We start from the raw sequence: 26,553 nt of genomic DNA, 5'->3' as shown, positions 1-26,553 counted from the left end.
TGAGAGAAAGAGAGAGAGAGAGAGAGAGAGAGAGAGAGAGAGAAGGCACACACCGGGGAGGGGCAGAGAGAGAGAAGGAGAACAGGAATCCCAAGCAGGCTTCATGCTGTCAGCACAGAGCCCCACACAAGCCTTGAACCCATAAACAGCGAGATCATGACCTGAGCTTAACCGACTGAGCCACCCAGGTGCCTGTCCATTCCTTTTTTGACAAGTGTGACATGAGGTACATGCTTACTATTATCCACCCCCAAATTATAGTATTTGGTCAGTCCAATTTTATGTCTACTATCTTCCCCAATGCCCCCCACTCCCCGCCCCCCCCCCCCGAAAAAGGCTGGGAAAGAGAGGCAAAACAATCTGCCATTATCTCAAATCTTTGTCCCCACAGGATTCAATATTTATTCAGTAAGGGATGCCACCGAGATGTTTCTGATATTAGACTCAAATAACAAAGGATAATTCTTCCTATAAAGACGGTTCAAACTTGACTGGAACCTAGTTCTCCAGAGCCTTTTGGCTCAGCAGAGCAGTAACCCCCGTAACACAAGTCCTAATAACCTAAAACAAAATGCTGTGTTGTCTGCACAAATATGGTTTTCACGACGAATTCACAATAAAATCTCTAATAAAATTTAGATATATAGAAATATAAATATCCGTGTGATTTGATGCATCTTCACTTATGGTTTTCCTTGTCAATATCCTATTTCTGCCACGTTCTTTAGTTTTTAAAATCCAGCGAGTTCTAAGGGCCATCAGGTGCACTGACAGCGCATGGACATCCATGTTAAAAAATAACCTGGCCTGAGGAAAGGAGGAGAGACTCCAGGAACAGCCACTGCCAAGAGCAAGCCTAGCGATTCCAAGGAGCACAGATATCAAGAGAAACGTCTCTTCCAAAACAACACCCAAAAGGAGAGGCTCTCCTGGATGCTGCCTAGGAACCCCGGGCAGAAATACATGTGACCCTGTGAGGATCAATACAGCCAGACCATCAAGCTAAAAGGAGGGGATGAAAATTCCAAAGCTGAAAATTCTTTCCCTGCGAAAACAAGTCAACTCCAACTAACAGGAAACACAAACTAAACTCTGGTAATCCTCAGTTTTAATTCACTTTTCTGTTGTGTGGAGAAAGATCAGCCCTGCTTTCATTAAGACTCACATTGTGTGAGGCTTAGTAGGACTTCAAGTGCTTTTCTCTCTTCACCTTCTCCACAGCTGAGAGCATCTTTACAACCTTTCAAGGAACTGCTACCCCAACTCCTGTTGTTTTTTTTTTTACCTAATTTGCGAGTATTCTGGGATTAAAAACAATATGGATTGAAATGAGTCAAGTGACACTTGTATTAATTCAAATGTATCAGCCTCTCTCCACCATGGTACCTCGCTTTCTGACTCCCTGACTTTCCGATTCGTTGTCCCATGACTATTTCAGCTACAGAAGGTCCACTTCTCTGCATCACACTGGCCTTTTCTGATCGCTCGCCAAGCCCCAGTGCACCTGTCCTTTACGACATTCCTGCATCCACTTCTCCTTCTTTCGTATCGTTTTTATCCTGCAAACTCCTACCCAATCGTCAGGGCCCAGCTCCAATAACCGTTCTTTTCCACGGCCCTCCCTGAGTCCAGCAGAAAGCCACTAATTCCGTGGCGTCGGTTCCCTTTTAGATGTCATCATTTCTCATAGGCCTGTCACTCTGCTGGGAACATGAACCTCTTCTAGACCTGGATTATTTTTCATTTATTGTTAAAGGTCGGCACCACACCCAGCAGCAAACACACGGCAGCTGCTCCCTAAATGCGTCTGGAATCGCTTTTCATTTAACCTTTCTGCTGTTATCTCTTCACGTGTTTTTATCTTAATCCAACCTCTTCCCACCAGACTACAGAATCACCGCACACAAGTATTGTCGTCTTACATGCTGTGTATCTCACAGGGTTCGGTACTTGACAGGTGTTTGTGAACCGAATGGTAGGTACCAGTCCGCCATCCTGCCTTCCTACGAGACTCAAAACCCAGTAGTATCTTTCTTCTCACTTGCCCATGGGGAAAACAGTGCCTCAGAGAGAAAGCCTCAAAGGAGGCAACCCACTGGAGCTCAGCTGAGGAAACAGTAACAGACATTACTAATGGCACAGCCTTTATTCCACTGGACCCAAGTCCTTGACCGATACAGGCAAGCTCGAGGTTGGCCAGAAAACAGCAAGATTGGGAGCGCAGTTAAAGCACGTCATGGCTGATAAGCTAATTAGAAACAATGCCCACTGATAAAAATCTGTGATTATTTGTTCTCCATGACAAGGTGGATAAGTGACATTTGTTCTTAAAAATTACTGCAGAATAGTTCCAGCACCGTGCAACCCAAATTCGGAATAGGATTAATGACTTAAGCCTTGGACTTAGGTCACAATTTGGGGGAAGTAAAACAGCTCTTTTTATAAATACATTTATATCTTTGGTTTAAACAACTGGCCCAAGCTGAGATGCTACATTGGGCAGAAACCCCCCCCCCACGTAGGTTAGAAAGAAAAAAAATAAATCCTGCACATGCATCAAAATCCTCGCTGACTCCATCTCCCAGCTCCTTCTAGAGAGGAGGAGACTGTGCGACTATTTTAGGTATAAAGGAGCAGCTAGCCAAAAGGGATTTGGTCCCAGATGATTAAAATGAACAAACCGCAAGAAAAGGAAACCGCACTCTCGCCGCTGATTCCCAAATGGAGTTGGTCTCTTGCTCCAGTGCCATCAAATTTTAAAGGATAAGTGGGAGAATTTTTAAGAGTCTGTCTTAGGGGCGCCGGGGTGGCTCAGTCGGTTAAGCGGCCGACTTCGGCTCAGGTCATGATCTCATAGCCCGTGAGTTCGAGCCCCGCGTCGGGCTCTGTGCTGACGGCTCAGAGCCTGGAGCCTGTTTCGGATTCTGTGTCTCCCTCTCTCTCTGCCCCTCCCCCGTTCATGCTCTCTCTCTGTCTCAAAAATAAATAAACGTTAAAAAAAAAATTAAAAAAAAAAAAAAAAGAGTCTGTCTTATCAACAGGAAATGCCTCTTCCCTGTTGCCCGTTCCTAGAAAGAGGGATTTTGCCTCAACAAGGCTGGCCTTCCTCTCCGCTCTTTCAACTAACCCCTTCCTCTTTTTTCTTTTCCTCTTTTGAAATGAGAGCTACCCTTAGAGAGCAGGCTAATACAACCTGCCACCCGCCCCTTGCCTGTAACTAGGTGGGCAGAGCCTTTTCCTTCTACGCTACGTCTCCAGTATAGTTCTATTCACAACAGAGGTAATGTTTTGTTCTCCATTTGATGACTCTAATAATGCCCTATTTCTTACTTGTTCAAAACCCAGGCTGGAGAAAGGGATCCCTTTATAGATCTCCTCAGAGAACTCATCAATTTAGAGAGCTCATCAAGGAACGTTCACGAGAAATACATTAACTCTGAAGCCAAATAAATTGGTTCCACTGAATAAGCTCTATCAACCAGAGCTCTAAGTGACTCGTTAACTGGGTTTAGAGAACATGCTTGCCTCAGGGCCCCAAGTGAACACATTAATTGATGAAAAAAGGTCCATCTTTCATCTGTCGGGTCCTACAAGCATAAATGTCTTCCTTCTATACTTAATGTGTATATTTAACAGTTTAAAATCTGGATTTCTTTTTTTCTACTCAAGGCTTCTAAAAAACAAAAAACAAAAAACCCGAGACAACTATACTATCATAAATTACATTCACATACACTGCAGCTAATTATGCCCTTAAAATGCTTTTACAAAGTACTTTAAGCGAACACCAGATTGTGTTTAAACCACCATATGAGATACTCAGTGCGTGGTGCCTCCAATATTACACCATTAATTTTTACAGCCTCTCCCTAAGTTCCATAAGGGTTAAGTACAACTGTATTATCTTTATGTCCCAGCAAAGGAATTGAACTTGAATGGCTACAAAGAAGTCCTATAGCAAATACCATGGTGAGCTGGAATCCGAGTGGGGCTTTCTCTGATGGAGAGTACCGATCACCAGAGCAGGCTTCCTTCTGGGAAACCACAGCACCAAAAGTTCCAATTTCCCACAGGGTCCATGGCCCAACATTCTAGGATTCCATAGTGAGTTCCTGTTGTGCGTAACACGAAGAAGCTAAAAGGAGACATGTTTTCAAGCACAGCAAAGCTGTGGCCAGGGCACAAGCACAATTATCTTACCAATACCACTGTGCCATTTTAAGCTGTCATTCTTAAATACCAAAAACAAACAAACAAGCAAAAAACCCCACACCTTATGTAGTTTCTATACTAATTAAGATCTTCTGGAATTAAAAATCTTTCAATAGTCTCCCATTCGATTAGAAGTTTTATCATGCCAATACTCACCTGACACAGGAAATATTTATTTGATTTTCACTACAAAATAGACTGGTGATATAAATTCTACTGCATGTGCATGCACCATAATCATAAAAACATGTCTCAGGGAACATATTGACTAGACTTGTAGAGGACAATATATTCAAGTAAAGGGTGGAACAGGGGTTTCAAAGAAAACAAAAGACTTTTTTCTCCATTCATATTCCATGTAATAACAACAAAAAAAAGCCTTTTGTTTTCCCCTTAGGAACTTTTCACTAGATTTTTTAAAATAATTTTTTAAAGTTTATTTATTTATTTTGAGATAAAGAAAAAAAAGAGAGAGTGAGTGAGGAGCAGAGAGAGGGGTGGGGAGAGAATCCCAGGCAAGCTCTGCCGTCAGCACAGACAGAGCCCTGTCTGGGGCTCAAACTCACAAACCATGAGGTTACGACCCGAGCCGAATTCAACAGTCCAACGCTTGACCAAATGAACCACCCAGGTGTCCCTTAACTAGATTTTTACCATCACAATCACAATTGCCCCTTGATGTCCTCCCATCTCTTCCTCATGGTAGGAATAATAATAATAATAATAATAATAATAATAATAATAATGGAATAATGACACCTTCCTAATATACTAAAAGGTTTACTCCTTGCCAACTTTGGAGCTACTTTTGAACCCTCTTCGTAGACAGGAACATCTGAAGAGGTTTACTACCTTGCCCAAGGTCACAGAGCTTAGATCTGAATCTTGGATTTTCTGATGTACCGGCCTAAACTCTCACCAACCCCAGCACATTGACCCCTCCCCACCCCATCCCACTGGTAATCTATAGGTAGGTAATGGGGCAGCAGCACTGGCCCGGGGGTTCCAGCAGCTTTTCAGAATCTAGACCTTTCCTAACTTGCCCCCCCCACCATCAAAAGTTTCCTATCCTGTGTCTTGCTGATTCTAATTTTGTTAGGTTATCGCAGTTAAATTAACCCTGTGGCAGAGTTACACCTGACACAGTGCCTTTCACATACTAGTCAATAAATGTTTTGTTTGGTTGACAATCATTTACCTTTCAAATAATATATTTGCTTTCTAGTAAGTATCTTCAAAACCTTCCTGTAATTAGCTTCTAATAGCCTGAGTTTGCATACTGCATAGACAGGGTAGAGGGGATAAGGCCCTTTAACACTGATTTGAAAGCTCATCAATTTAGGAGGAAAGGGGGGAGGAGATAAATTGCATACAAATGCATTTGCACTCCCCCCAGTGCAATAAACTCCACTGGCTGTCTTTGACACTCATCGTTGTATCCCTATCACTTAGCCCAGAGCCTGAGCAGTGGATTCCCAAGAAACACTTGATTGGATGCATGGATGCATGGATGGATGGAAAAACAACAGATGAATAAACTGATGAATAGATGGAAAGGAGTTAAAGGTGGCTGCTTGGTTATGGACTATATATTTAAATCAGAGTCTATTTCTTACCTGAAGACGCATTAAGAGATCTATTTTACTGTAGAATTTATATCTGTTAGAACCCAATTTAAAATATTTTCTTCTTGCAAGTCTATAAATTATTTATACCTATTACACCTGTAAATTAATTATACACCATATACATTTACAGAAACAATTTTCCATTTTGCACAAATTTGCCTTACTTGTAAAAATATACATATAAATGATTCTTCCAAATTTAGTTTGCCGAAAACATTTTATACATCTTCAAACAACAACAAAGAATAATCTACTAAAAGAAATAGTTGCAAATATAAAATGAAAGGTAGCTTCAAAGACGACTCAAAGGTCAAACCGGCCTCGTGCACTTCTATTTCTAAGTGGGAATGGAAGATTGCCACATCATGTGGTACAGCGAAAAGAACATTTCTGTTTGCTCAACACTGTAATTTATTTTCTATTCAGTAAACTGTGAAGTTTCTACTCTAAATACATTTTCATAAATGAGAAAATAAACACGCTAAATCAAAGCAGGAACTGTGATTTTTATGTAGTAAAAATGCAAGTGTTCACCAGAATTCAGGAAACATAAAATTTGTTTTTATTTATCTTTTTTTTATTACCCAGATATGAGAGGGAGTTTCCGCAATTATGACCACAGAGAGGCCACAGCACAAGGTTCTAATTCCTTCATCTGTTTTTCCGTGAGGCTCAATCTGCTAGCCCTGTGGAATATTCCAGGATGCCAAATTATAATCATAACAATCATATGTACAATTTGTTCCTTTTTTCTGATCAAAATAATACAATTTCCCAAAGAAGCTGAACATTCAAACTTTGAGTCATTTCCTTTAGTATCAGTCTTACCTCCTCTTTCCCTTTTTTCTTCTAAAGCAACCTCAATCCAAAGTATTAACTACCATTACAAATACAATCTCAAACTGGAGTTGATTTTTCTAGGAATAATGGGCTTTGGAAAGTGGGCGGCTGGGGGGGGGGGGGGGGGAGCACTCCTTGGAGAGGTCAGATAATAGGTCTTGTGACCCCTGCCATTGCCTGAGCTAGTCCCCTTCTTCTCCAGACCTTGGTGAGCACCCCAGCAAAGCGGAGGGACTACCTCATCCATTACATCCACGCCGGTTCTCGGGGGGCAGCAAGGGTCCCAACCTTCATGACCCCACACTGCTATACCTTCACAAAGCCACTCTGAACTTTGTCTTCACAGCCAGTAAAGCCAGGGGACCATGCCACAGCTTCAGCACAGTCCTATGCAAGGCGACAACACTCCCATCGCTGAATGGGGGTGCACGCACACATACAAGACCCTCTCAGGCATGTTGGGGGTGGGGGGAGGCAGGGAGACAAAGACTGTTGTGTTGTCTCTTGTCGATCTAACCCATTAGAGAAAAGACCAGCAGCAGAGGATGACTCTTTTTTAAGTGGAATATTTAATTAACTAAAATACCCCCTCTTCCACCCGGGCCATACATTATGGCTTCCACCAAGTTGCCCTGTGACCCTTAATCTTTAGGAGCTTCACATTTCTCCTATGTTAAACAGGAGTTTGTGCTGGGTGATCTCTGAAGTTCCTTTTAAAAATAAATTATTTAACTATATATCTTATAGATCTAATCTCATCATATTTTTCTCACTGAAGTCAAGGGAAGTCTCTATTTCGGAAGCGAGTCACAAACACGAAGCTCTATTTGAGACATCCGTGGGAATAAAGTAACTTGAACAGATCCCCCGCCTTTCGCTGTTGACCATGAAAACTCTTCCTGGTGCTCCCCAGAGCCCGGAAAATTGACAAAGGCCTTTCAGTCAGGCAAATATACGAGCATGCAAATAGCTTAGGAAAAGCAAAAGGCCTGATCATTTTTACTAAAAGAAAACTTAAATGGTAGACACTAGTATTTGCCTGAAAAGAAAAGAAAAGTACAGGATACACAGAAGACCCGGGACTTGGAGAGTGGAGAGTGGAATATTCAGAACTGGTACGGTATCAGGAGACACACTGTTCAAAATGTTCTGTTGGCCTGGGGCGCCTGGATGGCTCAGTTGGTTAAGCATCCAACTTCAGCTCAGGTCATGATCTCACAGTTCGTGAGTTCGAGCCCCGCGGTGGCCTGTGTGCTGCCAGCTCAGAGCCTGGAGCCCGCTTCCGATTCTGTGTCTCCCTCTCTCTCTGCCCCTCCCCCGCTCACGCTCGGTCTCTCTCAAAAATAAAAAATTAAAAAAACATTAAAAAAATGTTTTAACAAACGTTCTGTTGGCCTATTTCACAACCAAGGCCTAGACTCTTCACAACTAAAGAGTCCTGCTCTGCACAAACTTTTTTTTTTTTTTTAATATTTACCTAATGCACCCAACTTCCCATAAATAGCTGGTATGTGGCTCAATTACCGCTGAGTCCTTTCGGAGAATACAGAGCAATAGCTTCTCTTTAAATATACAAGATAAAAATAAGAATCTGTCCTACAACATGCTCTTCCTTGGTAATTCACTCTCAAATTACAAACTTTTAGGCCCAGAGGGCAAGAAAGACCTGCCCGCCATGCATGACCTCCTGCTGGTCTGTGGGCAGGACCAGTGCCCTTCCTGACAAGACTATCATTCATCTATAGTGAAATGAGAAAACAGAACTAAGGTTACGAGTTTTTTAAAAGCTAAGTCTGTTCAACTTACAGGTCCGTGTTCATTCTCAGACTGTATCCTTCCTACACTCAGCTACTAAAGATAGGTTCTCTCTATGAAATGATGAGGACAGTATAGTTAATAATGTTCGTATTTAAAAAAAAACAAAACTTGGCCACACTATCTGTTTCCCCATCCTCTAATTTTTTTTTATTTCATTGTTCCTAAAATCTAAATGCCTGGGAAGCACTCTTCCATGGAAGTATTAAAGTAGCAACTCATGGGTGAAGATCAATCATAATTTACCAAGAGTTCTACGGACCACAATGTTAGGCTACTTGAAGTAGAAAAGCAGCTGAGAGTCTTCTTAGACAAGTGGCGGAAACAGAACATACAGCCTGAAAGTTGAATGTGACCCTAAATACCTAGCAGTTCCTCCAGTGGTTAGATCTGTAACAAAAATTAATGTGAATGGAATAAATTATCCTTATGGTATGGTGAGTGAACGTAATATACCGCTATGGCAAAATGACAACATTCTTACAGGATTCAAGTTGGACTTCAAGAGCCATGGTATCTAATGATGTCTAAAGAGAATATGAAGGTTTTGCAGCCACCGGAAGGACAAAGACACAGGAATTCATTTGACTGGATCACAGACTTCTCTGCAATCAACAACCTCCCCCTCCTGTTGCCATCTTGATTCAAACCACAATGCAAAACCTCCACACGTTAAGTAAGAGAATTCCAGCTGGTAGACATGACTCAGACATTTCTAAGAATGTAGTTAACATGTACAAACTCATTAGGTGTTCAGCTAACAGGAAGAAAAGTCCAGCACAATTTACTTTTCTCTTGCTAAGGCACTGTCCTCTAAGCACAAACCTGGAGTATGAACAACAGAATTCAGGTTTACGAGACGAAAACAGCAAGAATGTCAGACGCTGTGGAAGCTCATCTGTGTCTCAAAACTAAGAAGTTCAAGAAGGAAAAGCAGAAATGGTGTGCCTTATCCACCCCACTTAGCAAAAGAGCTGCAGTTTAAACTGTCTGAAGTCACAAACTGTGTTAATATTTGAAGGGATGTGGGTGCTGGCTACTAGTACCATCAAAAACCTTCAGAATTGTTTTTACTGTATATGTTCATAACTTTAAAAAGTTAGTGGGGAGACTGATGAATGACTGTTAGAAGCCATTCTTATGTTTCACGTAAGACACGTGGTCAATATTTGTTTGTAGTGTTTAGTAAGCCATTCATTTCAGGTTAAGTGAAATCAATAAAAGGAAAGTATGTACAGATAGGTGATCTGGAGATTAAAGTTAGTCTTAAAGTATAAATAAAATATGGAAAGTATCTTTAAGAAACATTTTTTTAATAACACGCCCAAAAGGGTACTGGATACCCTCACTCTCCACTGTCCTATTTGCCATGCCCTTGTGCTCCAGGTGGCCTGTGAGGGCAGTTCAGGACCAGGGGACCAGTGGCAAGTCACCTACCTATCTCCACATCAGCCATCTCATTCCCTCTTGGACTATTCTACAGGGAGTGTCTCTCTTCTCTCTTTCAGCACACCGTGTGTGAGCCCCCTCCCCCGGAACACCCAGCTCAGTATTCACAACCACCATTAAAACAAAGCAAAACAAAACACATAAACAGAAAACACGTGGCTTATAGATCTCTCCCTCTGCTCCTGCCCACTCACGCTCCTGCATTTATGCGCTCCATGGGATACAACACTACACAAACATCGGATGGTGATACAAGTATTTTCTCTAGGATTGGATCAGGGATAATCTGGGGTAACAAAGAGTATAAATATTATTCATCACCTATTTTGGAAAAATTACAGCAAGTAATTCCATTACCCTAAATATAAATATTTCTGCAGAAACAAAGCCTATCAGAATTTAATCTTCACTCAAAACAAACCATTACCTGTGCTTAATGGACCAGAGCAGTTAAACTGGCACCAAGTAACAGAACCAGTCTGAACATGTGGTCTGGAAATGCTAATTCACTGCAGAGCAAAGAACACACACCACTGACTCCCTTAATCTAATCAAGCTTTCTCAAGGCTGTAAATTCCGTGTGTTGCAAGCAAAGCCACTAAGTTCTCACCTACAAGTTGCTGCCTACCCAATTACTCCCATCTGTCACTAAATTTTTTTATATCACACTACGTCTTTGAAGATGGGTTGAGAGGAAGTGATGAAACGGTCTTTCAATCTCAAAGAAGAGGGCAGAGCTGAGGCACTGGCCATCCACTGTTCAACCTGCCCCTCACTCTGCCCTCCACTACCCTGCAGGTTTAACTGTTTTGGACTGTTTTGTGCCCTCTCTCCTCTCTGATGCATCCTGGTGTGTACTTTTCCTTGTCACATTGGGTGAGGACAGCACAGTAGCCAGAGGTGACACAAAGACACAGCAGAACTGTTTTCAGGTGGCGGAAGTCAGACGATGTCTGTAGGCACTGAGAAACACAGCGCTTAGAATGGTAACGTCTGAAGACCCAACCTTCCCCATCAAGGCCTTAAAGGAGCTGCCCTCCATTACGGTCCTCCCGATCACAAACTCAGGTGCTGCTCAACATACTGTTTTCCCTCTATCCTTAAAACACTTAATATTTCACTTTTAAGACTTGAGTCTTTTTTAATGAAAGGGTTATCCTCAGATTCCAAAGGGATTTTTTTGAAGTTTACTTATTTATTTTGAGAGAGACAGAAAGCGAGGAGGGGACGGGCAAAGAGAGAGGCAGGGAGAGAATCCCAGGCAGGCTCCGCACTGTCAGCGCAGAGCCCAACGTGCGGCTCCAACTCAAGAAACGGGAGATCGTGACCTGAACCAAAATCAACAGTCGGACACTTAACCCAGGAGCCCCCGAAGAGACTTTTTAAAAATGATAATTAGGGGCGCCTGGGTGGCTCTGTCGGTTAAGCGTCCGACTTCGGCTCAGGTCACGATCTCACCGTCCACGAGTTCGAGCCCGGTGTCGGGCTCTGTGCTTACTGCTCAGAGCCTGGAGCCTGTTTCAGATTCTGTGTCTCCCTCTCTCTCTGACCCTCCCCCATTCATGCTCTGTCTCTCCCTGTCTCAAAAATAAATAAAACGTTAAAAAAAATTTACAAAAAATGATAATTAAAGTAATATCAAGAAGGCCTTCCTCTACCTTCATTCTTTGAAATACAAATATCACTTCCATAAATTATACAGTAGTGATTTCTAGTCAGTAGGCTGGACCAGACACAGTGTCTAGCCATGTTCAATTCCATACTTAATTAAGGATGTGTGCAGTTGCGAGCAAGGAGAGAACTGTGGGTCCTTATAGAAAGAAATATAAACAAGGCCTGGACCAACAGGGACATCACCTGCATTTCACAGAGACATACCTAGCAGTGGATTAAATGATGGGTGTGAAGAAAAGAATGAGAGGGAGACTTTTTCCTCAGGAGCTGTCTTAGCCACCTTGGGCCCAAGTTACCACGGGTGGCGTGACTTTCAACAAACACTTATTTCTCACAGTTCTGGAGATTGGGCAATCCAACGTCAAGAGGCCAACAGATCTGACGTCTGGTGAGGACCCACTTCCTGGCTTATCGACAGCCATCTTCTTGTTGTGTCCTCACATGGCAAGGAGCAGAGAAAGCAAGCTCTCTCTGGACTCCTATAAGGGCACTAATCCCGTTCATTAGGACTCTACCCTCCTGACCTCATCGAACCCTAATTACATCCCAAAGCCCCCACTTCCTAATACCATCATACTGGGGGTAGAGTTACGATATATGAATGGGGGCCGCGAATACTTCAGTCCATAACAGGAACCCATAGGATCAGTGAGAAAGACACCGTAGGCACTAAAGGTTATGCCCCATGAGTGCCATGGCAGCAATCGGTCAAGTACACTTGGAACACAAAAGAGGGAGAACTCATTCTGCTTAGGGAAGGAACTCAGAAAAACTCCCATGGAAGAAATGATACGTCCACTAGGTATTGAAGAAGCAGCAGGAACCGAGTAGGACAGTAAGTAAGGAGGGAATTCTTCAGACAAAATGTCTAAAAATCTCTAAATGCCTAGGGTGAATAAAACCAATTTACCAATTTTAATCAGGGCTCAACTAGACTTTTGGCTAGTGCTGAGGTGCCCCCAAAAGTTACTGGTTTTCAGTTATCATGTATTTATGGCATCTACAAAACTGACCTAGTGAATCTGCAGAGGCAGCAGAATTTTTAGAACAGTACCAATGCTGAAAGGAAACTTATTAGTATAGATTACCTTTACAGCCAGTTGCCCGTGTGCATCCTTCAAGCTCACCAAAGTTCTTGGGAAGCGTCATCTGCTGCCCTGAGCTTATGTTTCCATAAATACTTTATCATTTTAGGGGCACCTGGGTGGCGCAGTCGGTTAAGCGTCTGACTTCAGCCAGGTCACAATCTCGCGGTCCGTGAGTTTGAGCCCCGTGTCAGGCTCTGGGCTGATGGCTCAGAGCCTGGAGCCTGTTTCCGATTCTGTGTCTCCCTCTCTCTCTGCCCCTCCCCCGTTCATGCTCTGTCTCTCTCTGTCCCAAAAATAAATAAACGTTGAAAAAAAAAATACTTTATCATTTTAATATAAATTGATAAAATCCAATTGATGTGCAACTACTTCTAAACTAAACCATTCTCAGTAAATCATTGAACACTTTACATGAACAGTAAGAGTTTTACAAGAGGATTTGTTATTCTTACCTCCATGGGAAAAGCTTTGAAATTAACTGTGTGCTCAGAACCGCGCTGGTTTTCTCTCCCCCAATGAAATCTAACTTCATACAGTTCAAATTCATGCCCTTGAGGCAATGGACCTCCTGATAGAACTGAAAAAAGAAAATTAAGTTCTGTTTAATTACATCTCAAACATACTCATCAGTATAGCATTCTAAACATGGGGAACACTTTTTGCCAGAAAGCTCTCATGAGCTCTACAGATTGAATTCATATAGCCAAAATGAGAAATATATTCTAACTGTGGGATGTGCTTACACTATCATATCGATACTAGATTTGAGTCTAGTGTTGAGGTTTCCCCAAAAGTTACCGATTTTCAGTTTATCATCCCTCCACAGCATCTACAAAACTGACCTAGTGAATCTGCAGAGGCAGCAGAATTCTTACAACAGTAAGTTCAAAACTGAAGTTCAAAAACTGAAATACTTCGAAATGTTGCAGAACATCAACTTCTTGTGTCTTTCAGGTGAAGGAGTAGACATTGAAAACACACACAGTACCTACTCTCCCTGAGACTTACATTTAGCACTGCTCAGGAGACAAGAATAGAATCTGTGCCCTCAGACTGACCAATAATTTGTTATAAACCTGTCAATAAATTAAATCCATTAAAGATCATCCATTTGCACCAGACTTTCAATTTAAAAAGTGTAAGCTAACAAAATTTTCCATGAAAAGAATGATTATGGCCATATGATTTCTCAACAACAAAGTAACACTTGAAAACCTATTTACCATTTTAGAACCACAGACATGCAAGTGAAATAAAATTATGACAGAATATTAACAATGCTTAAAATGTCAACGTTTGGAAAAACGACATCAACGTTTGTTCTATGGGGGCCGTGTCTCTATGTCTTACTTCCAGATATAACCCAGAACTTAGTCCCAAACAAGAGCACCTTAAGGATGATGAAAAGTACATTTGTGTAAGAACCTGTCTTGAAGCAATAACATACTTTCCTTAAACATTCCGTGACAGCATACGAAAAAACTTAGTTTATTACAGATGACCAATTTTGACATCAATGAAGGTTGTTTGCATTCTTCCTAAAAATAAATGTTAACACTAAATGGTATTGGCTAAGAATTGTAAGTTATTTTTACTCTTTCAGTTAGGAAGCTGAAAAAATTTACCTCTTCCCCCAAAAATCAGTCTCTGTGAAAGAAATTAGCATTCACACTCGGGCCACCATTGTGAAGGAAGCAATGGTGCCCAAGGATGAGTGCCACACAGAGGGACAGTTCTGCTGTCCATCCTTACTCCAAACCTCAAAGGAGAAGTAAGGGAGTTGGTGCAGCATTATTTGTTTGGCTGGTTCTTCATCTAATAACTTGTTCTAGAAACATGTTAGGGCTTCTGACATCCAGTACGTGTAATACAGCCAGAAGGCATAAATTAGAAGGAAGAGCAAAGGGAAAACAAAAGACAGAGACAGGTGCAGACGGGGAAATGCGGCTGCCACGCAAACGAGTGCCGTGAAATCCTTACCAAAAGTACCCTATAAATTTGGTTTTAAGCTTTCTACCAGCTCTAAGAAGAAAAAGAGCTATCAGCAGCAAAACACCACGATAATTTTCCAAGGATGTACACCTCACAACCAGCGGGGAAGGGAAGTGAGACGCATGGTCTTTAGGAGAACACTACCTGGCACGATTTTAACGTTTTCCTCACGCTTAGTCTTATTTTAAATCGTACAACAAATCAGCAGAGTCAGTCGGTGTTAATCATCCCCATCGACAGGGGAGAAAACGTGGCCAAGAGGAGCAAAGTGTGACCAGCCCTGGGCACCCAGCTAGCTAGCAAACTTCAGGAGCCTGGGACTCCACTCTTCTGATCCACATTGCCCACTGACACAGGACAGGGGGATCCAAATCTCTGCATCTGTTTGCAGGAACTAAAAAAAAAAAAAACAATGAGTTCTTTAAGCTTGGATTTCTAAGCTGCAGTCCTTCTTTTGAGAACTACTACACCTCATCCTATTTTCCAGAACCATCAAAAAGAAAATGTAAATACATGGATCGCAAAGGTTTACAGATGTCCCAAACTGCAGAGCAAGTGCATGGCATCGTGTCCAATAACCCATCCATGCTGTGGATGAAATGCTTCTATTTCAACCACCATGCCACAGTTTGTGAATAAAAATCATTCCTTTCCCTTGGCTGTCCAATGCTGGTCTTGAGAAAAACCAGGAAGGAAGTCTGGGCTGTACCCACTCCCAAAGGTGGAATGTACCCCACCTCCTAAACCAAAAAGAATAAATGGGAAAAAGCTTCTGGTACGTCCCGTGCCACACCCCAGCCTGCATCATCAGAACTAGAAAACATACCCCTCACCATGCACAGCTACAGCCCGACCTGAGGCCTGCTGGGGGGAGACGGGTGTTCTCTCACTCTCTACTCTTTCAATAGAAGGCAAAATGGTCTTAGAGGAGGCTTAGCTCCATGTTGCTAAAGAAAAAGAAAGGGTAGCATCGTGAAATGAAGCACATGTGAAATGGGAAAGAGGATTTTAAAAAATCTTTCCCCAAAACCTCTTTTCAGGGCGCACTCACACACACACACACACACACACACACACACACACACACACGCAGTGTTTCTGAACTGTTACAGGGCAGTCCACCAATACTCTCCTACAGAAAAGGAGGAAACGGACCTTGAGTGATTTCAGGGGACCAAAATACAACCTCCACCTGATTGATGCCTGATATTTCTTCAACAGGAATGAAAGTCTTTAGTTTGAAACTTGAGGACAGAGCTGATATTTTGACCTGTGTCTTCATAGGGAGAAATTCCAGGCCCCCAGGGGTTTATTTACTCATCCTTTCAACTAGTATTTTTATACCAGGTACCATATTAAATACTTAAGATACCCTGACTATGATAAAACCGACAAAATTCACTGGCCCCATGGGTCTTACATTCTATTGGATAAAATGCAAATTCATGCATTAATGCTGAGTATGTGGTATTTAGTCCCTACCTGGCAGGTTTGTTAGCTGTGAAGTCATTATGTTCAATAAAATTATAATGAAACAAGAGCCTCATGGGTCTTACATTCTATTGGGTTGAAAATAAACACAAAGGAGGGAAGCATTTTGCCCAGGCCTGGTCCCCAGGGAGGGGTGACAAAGACGCAGCTTTCGGCCAGCACTCAGGCCCTGGGTACCTTTCGCTTTTGCTGCAGATGAATAATCCAAAGTTAAACCACACTAAAATCACATGGCTGTGCAAAGCCATAAAAAATGACAAAATACTGACTTCAGAATTTTATGAGGTGCCAAGTAAAAGCATTACCTGTTCATCCCCCAAGAATGATTGTATCTATAGACTAAAAATAAATAGTAGCTCTGTTTTACCCATTTGGCAACATCCTCTTAGTCTCCCTTTTCCCAGCCTATTTTTTCATAAGGAAACTAGTCATACCAAAAGCGGTATACTCTCCTTACATTTATGCGTATCAAATTTTGCTGAGTGATATTCTGTCACCACGTGGCAGGTTTATTAGTTGTGATGTCATTATGTTCAATAAAATTACACTGAAACAACATGAAAGTCACACTGATGACACATTGCATTTCCTTAGAATAGCACACTCGTGGAAAGAATATAAAATAAACCAATGCAATTGCCACCGTCTGCATTTTCTCTAACAGGCATGGCTATTATGCTTATCCACATAAAAAGTGCTCCTTTCAGAAGCCTCTGCAGAATTTGAGAATCCCATAAAGACATGATATAGAAGCATTTACCCAGGTCCAACTAAGCTTCCACAATCCTCTGCCGAAGACAAATTTTCCAGACAGTTCAAAGGCTACTGATCGAGGCTTATTCCCCCTCATTTCATTTGAGTTTAACACACGTTTTGAGATACACTCCATGCCCAGCTCCGTGCTGACCACCAAGAATCTCAAAAGAAGGACATAGGCTCAGGGCTAGCAAGACATTCTCAGTGCTTCATGAACTTAATACTGTAGTTTAAACAGATTACATCAAAAGCAGTAAGAGAAAGCGCCAAGGAACCGGGAGGATACCAAGCAAGAGCCACGCCAAAACCAACGGGGCGTCAGAAAGTCACGGAACGCTTTCCAGAGGAGATAACTAAGCAGAGTCTGGAAGATCAGGCCGAGAGAAGTGAGCGAGTACATTCCAAGCGGCCAGAAGAGGCTGAGAAACCCTGAGTGTGTTTCAAGAGAAAAAAGGTAGGCTTCAAGATGTGAGCCCCGGGAGGGGACTTGTAGGCTGTACCTAAGAGCTGGAGTTTATCACAGAGGGAATCACCGATAGCTTTTAAGCAGAGAACTAATATTTTTTTGCCCTTTAAAATACTACTCCCATACCTTCCTGCACAGTGGACCATCAAAGGACAAGCCTAAGTGGCTGGCTGTCCCAGCTCAGGCAGACACGGTGAGGCCAGGAGACAGAGCCTGACAGAGCCTTATCTCCAACACGGAGGGAAACCCACGTTAATGGTCCCTGATGTGTCCCCCAAAGGATCTCAAGACCCAAAGAGCTCATTCTCGACAGGTCTACCTGGACGGTGGACCATCAGAGGGCAAGCCTAACCGGTTAGCTGTCCCAAGAGAAGAGCCTGCCAGAGTCACATCTCCAACATGGAGGGAAACCAATGTTAATGGTCCCTGATGTGTCCCCCAAAGGATCTCAAGACCCAAAGAGCTCATTCTCGACAGGTCTACCTGGACGGTGGACCATCAGAGGGCAAGCCTAACCACCTGGCTGTCCCAGGAGACAGAGACTGCCAGAGCCATATCTCCAACATGGAGGGAAACCAATGTTAAGGTCCCTGATATGTCCCCCAAAAGATCTCAAGACCCAAACAAACAGCTCATTCTCGACAGGTCTGAAGGTTTCATAACCTCAGTTTAAATTTTAAGGAATCCAAAAGGTAGTCATAAAACATTCCCAAAATAGTATAAATTAGTTCCTTTTTAGCATTTGAAGGCGCAAATGCAAAAATCAATTATTTTATGGTCTTTAGCTTTTAACCTACACTTTCATTTCATATTAAAGAACAAATATCATCAGCTTTTAAGAGCGGACATAACATTGACAGTAGGGGGAGGAGGCCAGTTAGGTTGCTCTGTATAAGCAAAGTGAGACAGATTAAGGCAATTTTCCAGGTGATCCAAGACCCCCAAAGTTAGCTAATAATAAGTATAATCAGAAAGAAATTCAACCCTGACATCCCTATAAATAAACGCTACAGAGCCACTTCCTAAGTGAAAATAACTTAAAGATATTTTTGACAACTTCATCTTTAAATCAGCAAGGCTGTTAAGAAGCACTATAAAAAGTTGTCATGTTTTTGGTGGGGGGGGGGAAGCATGATTGACAATAAAAGTAATCTAGTCTAAATTTAATATTGAGAATTATAAAAGACCCAGAAGTAAAATTTTCTAATTAAGGTTTCTATAATAAGTTACTGCGAAGGGTACAAATGACCTGTCCTGATTAGCAATCTCTCCCATACTGACGGCCCGTTAAAAATGTCATTACCCTTAACACACTGTTTGTCGTCAGAAGGAAAGACATTCTATTCCAGAAGCTTGGCCAGTCTCACGCTTTTTCGTGACTTAAGTATTAAACCACTCAGGCTATAGAAATCTACAGTGCTATTTTTATACTTAAGCTACTTTTCATACCGCTGTAAGATGTCTGATTTTAATTTGTGCACACTAAACGTTACGATTCCTGCAGTACAGGGATTCCCGTGTCCTACAGGGAAATGGAGCCATCTATGTGGCAGCCTCAGTAAAATGCCCCATAGTCAAGAGACAACAGGACCTGGAATGTGGTGCTCGGCTCAACCCACGTTAGAAGGCAGTCTGTCACCTTGAAATATGCACAAAGGGTGAAGCACAGTGACAGGATCCAAAGTGTGGTCCAGTCACAGGGGCTCCACCCCAGCGCACGTCTCTGACGATTCCCATCTTTGCCATTTCACGGAATCAGTCACCGAAGCCCTGTGGATGGCATCTCAGAACCACCCCCCGCCCCCGCCCCTTGTCACCCCTGCCTTTCCAATGGCACTCCCAACACAGCAGCTGTTTTGGTTAACTTAATCTCTTGCGATAACTTTCAAACTGGCTCCCGACCTCTCCCAGATCCCATCTTACTTGGTATGGCCGGGTTAATTTTCCTAAAACATATTCTACAGAGGAAAAAAAAAAAAAAAAAGTTATACTCTTTACACCTGGCTCCAGATTCCTCATGAGTTTGCTCCAACACAGCCACTCCATTTATAGATTAACCTCATTTAACACGAATGAATCTTTTCTTTCAGTTATACTTCAGGATTCACTTCTCCTCACCCAACGTCTACACCTTCCCATATATCTTATGTCTTTTCTGCTTACTGCCCTCTCTCCCCATACACATTCCAATCATCCCAATCCAAATGCTCTTCAGTCTTTGTGTTTTCTGCAAATGCTACTTCCTGAGCCAATCCTCCCCTAATAATGTCAGCCAAAAATAATCTCTCCCTTACACCTATCTTTCACGATCCGCCACTGCAAACTTCTTTTTTAAACGTTTACTTTAGAGAGAGAGGGGAGAGAGAGCATGAGCAGGGGAGGCGCCGAGAAAGAAGGAGATAAGAGTATTTGATGCGGGCTCTGCACTGAGAGTGGAGAACCCGATACGGAGCTTGAACCCATGACCCGCGAGATCACGCGTGACCTGAGCCAAAATCAAGAGTCAGGTGCTTGACCAACTGACCCACCCAGGCACCCCCACCACTGTATGCTTCTTGAAGGCAGGGTGCAGGCCTGATTTATATTTACCCGATCCAAGAAGGGTAATACCTTACAAAAAAGGTAAAACAAAGATTGCCACCTGCACCTTGGCAAGCCAGATAAAACCAGCGTGAGAAGCCAATGCATACTGCTGAGTGAAAGAACGAAAGAAGCCAATGTAGGATCCCAACTAGATGACATCCTCAAAAATGCAGAACTACAGTGAAGGTAAAAAGATACTAACACAATTCTTAGGCCCATTCCTAAATATGAATAAAGAGCCAGAGATAACTAGACATTTGAGAAGACCGCTCATCTTAAAAACAGAGACCAAACAGATAGAAGAAAGAACCCAGAATAAGCGGAGACACTGAACAGAAAAAAAGCAACAGAGGAAAGAATGGAGAAAGAGCCTGCATTTATGAAATAATTTTCAGAAGGTATACTTGGTCAACTAAAAAAAAAAATCATAGAATAAGCATTTTCTTATTAAAAATGTAAGAGCAGGGGCACCTGGGTGGCTCAGTTGGTTGAGCGTCCAACTCTTGATTTTGGCTCAGGTACTGATCCCATGGTTTGCAGGTTCGAGCCCCGCATTGGGCTCTGATGCTGACAGCATGGAGCCTACTTGGGATTCTCTCTCTTACTCTCTCTCTCTCTGCCCCTCTGTCACTCAAACATTCTCTCTCTCCGTCTCTCAAAAATAAACTTTATCAATAAATTTCATATATAAAAAAAAATAAATAAAAATAAACTTTAAAAAAATTTAAGAGCAGAAATGAAAATTTTAATAGACCGAAAGGCATAAGTTGAGGAAATCTACCAGAGAGTAGAACAAAAAAACAAGAATATGAGTCACAAAAGAAGAAAATAAAGAAAAAACAGAAAACTTATCAATAATGTAAGAAAAGAAGGTATACTTCGACAACTAAAAAAAGTCATAGAATAAGCACCCTTTTTTTTTTATAATGTTTATTTTTGAGAAAGAGAGAGAGACAAAGAGCACAAGCAGGGAAAGGTAGAGAGAGAGGGAGACACAGACCCAAACCAGGTTGCAGGCTCTGAGCTGTCAGCACAGAACCCAACACGGGGCTCAAATTCATGAGCCTCAAGACTATGACCTGAGCTGAAGTCAGATGCTTAACCAACTGAGCCACCCAGGCGCCCCAGGCACAATTTTCTTAGAAGTTAAAAAGGTTAGAGCAGAAATGAAAAGTTTGATAGAAAGACTGAAAGATATAAATTGAGGAAATCTACCAGAAAGTAGGACAAAAAAAAAAACAAAACAAAAATATGACTTGCAAAAGAAGAAAATAAAAAAAAGCAGAAAACTTATTAAATAATGCAAGAAAATTTCTAAAAAATGACAGACACAATTATTCTGATCAAAAGGCACACCAAGTACCCAGGACAGACACACACACGGTATCCAAACATTTAGCCCTCACATGCCCTTCTTCCCAGGAAGTTACTGGAAGTAGACCACAGGAGGGAATAAACCTAGAAACTCCCTGAAATGAGGGATCAACCTCAAAAGTGGATGCCCAGCATCCAGGAAACATGGGCTTGGACACAAGAGACCAGCAAAGGAACTCTCTAGGCATAAGGTGCAGGCAGCTGCAAGTGATGACTACAGGGCAGGCCTGGAGAGCATGCGGTCCAAGTGGGGCAGAAGAAGGGAGGAGAGGCCTCCAAGGGAGGGTGGAAGGACCTCTTGATGATCTGCCATCTGTCAGGAGTCTGGAAATGAAATCATGAGAGATAAAGCTGCAATTAAATAAATAAAAATGCATGAACTCCAGGGGAGAAAAACTCCATATCGTTCAATAAAGGAAACAGAATCTAGTCTCAGCTGGAAACAACAGCCACACACTCATAATGATAAAAAAAAAAATAATGCAGGGGCGCTGGGGTGGCTCAGTGGGTTAAGCATCTGACTCCGACTCAAGTCATGACCTCGTGGTCTGTGAGCTTGAGCCCTACAGCGGGCTCTGTGCTGACAGCTCAGAGCCTGGAGCCTGCTTCGGATTCTGTGCCTCTGTCTCTGTCTGCCCCTCCCCTGCTTGTGCTGTGTCTCTCTCTCTCTTTCTCAAAAATAAATAGACATTACCAAAAAAAAATTTTTTTTATTAATGCATATTCTTTAAATAAAAATTGCAATTTAAGTATACAGGGACAACAGAGGGGCAAAACCACAATGGGGAGGAGAATAAGAGAACCAGCCTCATTCTCCATGGCAAGGAGTCCATGGAGATCTTAAATGTCAAAGCATGACAGTAGATACGTATCCGTAAAGGATGAAGGAGAGAGCAGGAGAAATGGCTAAGAGCTAAAAGTGGCTGTCACCAGGGCAAAAAGCTTTTTTTGCGTGGGGAAGGGTATAACCAGGCACAGAGAGAAACATGTAGTACTAGTCAGCTATTTAAATTACAGCTATGTTCTATTTTGATACAGATAACACTTGAATTAAATAAATAAATGACAGGGTGTTTGGGGCTTACAGACTACTCCTTTGAGAAGCTCAAATATCCTAAGGGGGGAGAAAATGGTCCAGACATGGTACTTTTTTCTTTGGTTGTTACTTGTTTTTTAAGTTTGAGAAATACTAAAAAGGAGAAAACAAGGAAGAAGAAATTGTTATGGCAGCAAGGAGACAGGGCATCTAAAGGAGAAAGCTCCCTAAGGAGGCAGGAGGAAAGGGTGTGGAACATGTGTCTCCAAATTAGGCTAGGACAGCCGTAGAGAGAGCTCTGCCCGGCTGGTCAGGGGTCAGGGGTGGAAGGTGGAGGGACCCTGAAAGGGAAAATCTTGCGGGTAGAGAGTTGAGACCATGCTTGATAGTGTCTGTTCTGGGCTAAGAGAGGGGGCCAAGGAAAATCGTGAAGGGACCAGAAGGAAATGTTAAATTCAATTCCATCACGTTAAATCGGTTCTAACAGCAGAGTATTTGTACTCAGCCATCCCTCTATCCTCCCATATTTCATAACACTTCCACTAGCATTTACACTAATGCTTTAAAGAATTGTGTTTTGGGGTGTCTGCATGGCTCAGTCGGTTGAGCGTCTGACTTCAGCTCAGGTCATGACCTCACGGTTTGTGAGTTCAAGCCCCGCATCGGGCTCTGTGCTGACAGCTCGGAGCCTAGAGCCTGCTTCAGATTCTGTGTCTCCCTCTCTCTTTGCCTCTCCCCCCTTGTGCTGTCTCTGTCTCTCTCAAAAATAAATAAACATTAAAAAAAGAAAATTTAAAGGATCGTGTTTTTCACTAAACTACGAATCCTGGAGAACAGTCTTATCTATTTGTATACAACCTATACTCACTCACCACAGTGCTGATGTGCAATGCATTTTTGTTGTATAGATTTATAAATGTTTATTTCCAGAAATACCAAGGCATGTCAACATACCAATACACATTTATTATTACCTTCAAATGTTTTTCATAAACCAGAACAGTCAGCATTTAGTAACTATACTGTGTTCTTAAAAAGCACCACATAATGTCTCTCCTGGATACCCCCCCCACAAAATCTTACTAAAATCCAAATTTATATCTGAAGCGGTTTCTCTTTGACTACATATAGTAACACCTACAATCTGTTTGATGATGTCCATACCTTCACTAAACTCAGAACAGCAGGGAAAACTACATCCATCTGTGACTAGCTCATGGACTCTAAATTAAAGTTCAGGAACAGTCACAATGAGTTAAAAAAAAAAAAAAAAAAAAAAAAAAAGGGGAGGGCACCTGGGTGGCTCAGTCAGTTGAGCGTCCGACTTTGGCTCAGGTCATGATCTCGCAGTTGACGAGTTCAAGCCCCGCATCGGGCTCTGTACTGACAGCTCAGAGCCTGGAGCCTGCTTCCAATTCTGTGTCTCCCTCTCTCTCTGCCTCTCCCCTGCTCATGCTCTGTCTCGATCTCAAAAATAAAGATAAACATTTAAAAAAAAAAATCCACCATTGGAAATCAGTACCTGCCCTGCCAAATAATAAACCTAAAGATTTTATGGGTTGAAATATAAAATTTATTAATTCGGAATTAATTTGGGCACAGAGGATCTCTGCTCATTAGTATTTCCTAGCATTTCAACATACTCCAATTTTATATTCTTACCAAGAGAGAAATAAAACTATTATTAAGAAAAACATTAATATGCATGCTAATTTTTCAAAATTCTTCTTTCCTCTCTCCTACGTTTAAGCCAACTTTCTTGACAATTTCCAACACCTTTTCCACAAAACATTTCAGATCCATCTCAGATGAGTTCCAAGGGGAGGGGAAGAATTAAAAATAAAAACAGGAGTTTTGTTGGCCATTTAAGTCTTTTACTAAGTTTAGAGATGTTTTTGATTGCTATTAGTTGAAATTCTTCTTGTCACTTTCATATAGTAGAGAAAATTAATTTGAAAAGTTTACCCTGAATGCCAGATTAGGTAAAAAAATCCTAATCTTTAGTTTCACCAAGCAGTGAAAGAAGAGAATAATTATCTGAACGAGTTAAGCCAAACAACAATTTAGGACAAAATGCAAATTAGTACACCTGCATATACTTTTCCTCAAATCCCACCAAGTTTAAGTCGACCAACTAAGGGTGTTCCAGCAAGATCATACAACACAGAACAACCAAACTGCCATCTTCATTATTTCATCCTTTTATCCTTTCAAAAATGTTTTCTAATATACCTGATTTTGACTTCAGGATAACCTGAATGGTATGTCCATCATTGGTCACTTCGCAGTCTCGGCAGACCACATAATTTGGGGAGAGGCGGACATCCAGAAGTGAGGGGTCATATCTAGCTTCTCTTGAGTTTAGGTTAATGGGAGACTGGTATTCCCCATTAGCATCGGGAAACACCAAGCCCCACTCCACACCTAAGGACAAAATGAAGCAAATTTAGAACAGGTTTTAAAAAGTTCCGGTAAAATTTAACATGCAAAGGCTAGTTTAAACACTGTTTATGATCCTTGACGGATGAAATACGATAAATGTGGAAGAACTTCTGCATTCATATTCCGAATGATCTAAAGCTATCAAATACATACATAAAATCCCGGACTAACAAAATAGCCTATTTGTATTTGTCCACATAGATGTAATCCTTTTGACTCTAGGAAGGCTAGCTCATCTTTAAGTGATTAAAAAAACAGTAATTCCACAAAATTTTTTTCTGCTCATGAGTTCAATTACATGCACTACTGGGGAAATACCTGTAACTCAACTTGCTCGATGAGAGCCAAAAACCACTAAATCTGATGCTAGTGAATGAACACCTCTTTAACAGAATGCAAAGACGGTAATTTTGAAGTGGATATATGTACGTATACCCACACCTATATCTTCACGCAATACAGACTCATATTCTCTTTCCCTATTTTATAATTAAAGTCAAAAATTCCACATCTGTTTCAACACCAGCCCCCGTGGTCACATGTATGAGGACTCCTACATCTTCCGGGATAAATGTAGCAAGCAAAACTTTTTAAGAAGTCAGCCCCCTTCGGACCAAACCCGCTGACCGAGCTTGAAATCCAGGCCTTCTTTAGAAAGAGCGGAACACTGTTAGTTTCCTTCACGAACCGAGGGGCGGCAAGGACACTTTCTGCCCGTAGGGTGGTCGCGGCAGCACCGTGCACCCGAAGGTGCTGAGCGACACGTAACGCCGCTCTTCGCGGGCCCTCGGCGCGCGCACAGAAGTGTTCCGGGGCGGCCGAAGGCTGGCCCTCCAAACCGCCGCAGGTGCCAGCCGCCGCGGGGCAGGAAGCCGGGCTCCCCGACGCGAACGCGGACGGCGGGCACGCCCTCTCTCCTGGAGCCACTTCCACCAGTGGAGCGGGTGCGCGCGACAGACACGCACGTGGGAGAGCGGGGCGCAGCGGGGACCCCGCGCTCGGCGGGGCGCACGCGCGGCGCCCGGGACCCCGGGACCCCGGACACCCCGCCCGACGCGCGGCCGGTTACCTTCTTCGTAGCCCCACTCCACCCCCTCCTCCTCTTCCTCTTCATCCTCCTCCTTCTCCGGGAAGGCGACGGAATCTTCGATGAAGCTCAGGTCAGCCATGGGAAGGCCGTGGGTCCCCTCGGCGCTCTCGCGCCGCCGCAGGGAAGCGGGCAGGAGTGGGACCGTGCGCGCGTGCGAGGGTGCGGGTGAGCCAGTGGGGGGTGTGAGCGCGCTCGTGGGGGCGTGAGCGCACGAGGCGGGCGCGGGCCGAGCCCGACTTTTCGGGCGGCGGGCGCTGCGAGAGCGTCCCGAGTCCCCGCGGAGCGCGAGTGGAGCCGCGGCTCCGGGAGCGGCAGCCGGCGAATTATAAACCGGACGGGGGCGTGTCTGGTACGGGAGGATCCGCCCCGCTCGCTCCGTGGCCCCCGCGCAGGGGGGCGGACGGCGGGGAAAGGCCTCGGGGCTACCGGGCCCCACCAGGGAAACTGCAGAAGCCCCGCCCCCTACCTGCGGCGTCGCCTCCCCGCGGCCGGCTCTCCCACGCTTTACCTTCCAGGAGCCCGCGAGTCACCCAGAGCCTACCCTCGGGCTCCCCCGCGTGCGGGGCCTTGACCCGGGGCTTTCGACCTCCGTCTACTTCATTTAGGCTTTACTGCAG

General features: G+C 43.1%; 1 protein-coding gene across 2 annotated transcripts in view; it reads right to left on the bottom strand.

The window, feature by feature from the left end:
- Positions 1-26,175, bottom strand: part of CA8 (carbonic anhydrase 8) — an 88,687-nt gene extending 62,512 nt beyond the window's left edge. The window contains exons 1-3 of one of the 2 annotated variants that reach the window (XM_030304359.1): positions 25,916-26,175; positions 24,637-24,828; positions 13,159-13,283 (exon numbers count right to left, since the gene is read on the bottom strand). In XM_030304359.1, the coding sequence (XP_030160219.1) occupies positions 13,159-13,283; positions 24,637-24,828; positions 25,916-26,015 (417 nt within the window). In that variant the 5' untranslated portion in view covers positions 26,016-26,175. The remainder of the gene's footprint in view (positions 1-13,158; positions 13,284-24,636; positions 24,829-25,915) is intronic. The other variant, XM_030304360.1, reaches the window with a different exon arrangement.
- Between the last annotated feature and the right edge of the window lie 378 nt (positions 26,176-26,553).

Source organism: Lynx canadensis, chromosome F2 (genome assembly GCF_007474595.2).
Source record: "Lynx canadensis isolate LIC74 chromosome F2, mLynCan4.pri.v2, whole genome shotgun sequence".
Classification (NCBI taxonomy): domain Eukaryota; kingdom Metazoa; phylum Chordata; class Mammalia; order Carnivora; family Felidae; genus Lynx; species Lynx canadensis.
Note: the sequence above shows the minus strand (reverse complement) of the source record. Positions and strands in the feature narration are given on the sequence as shown.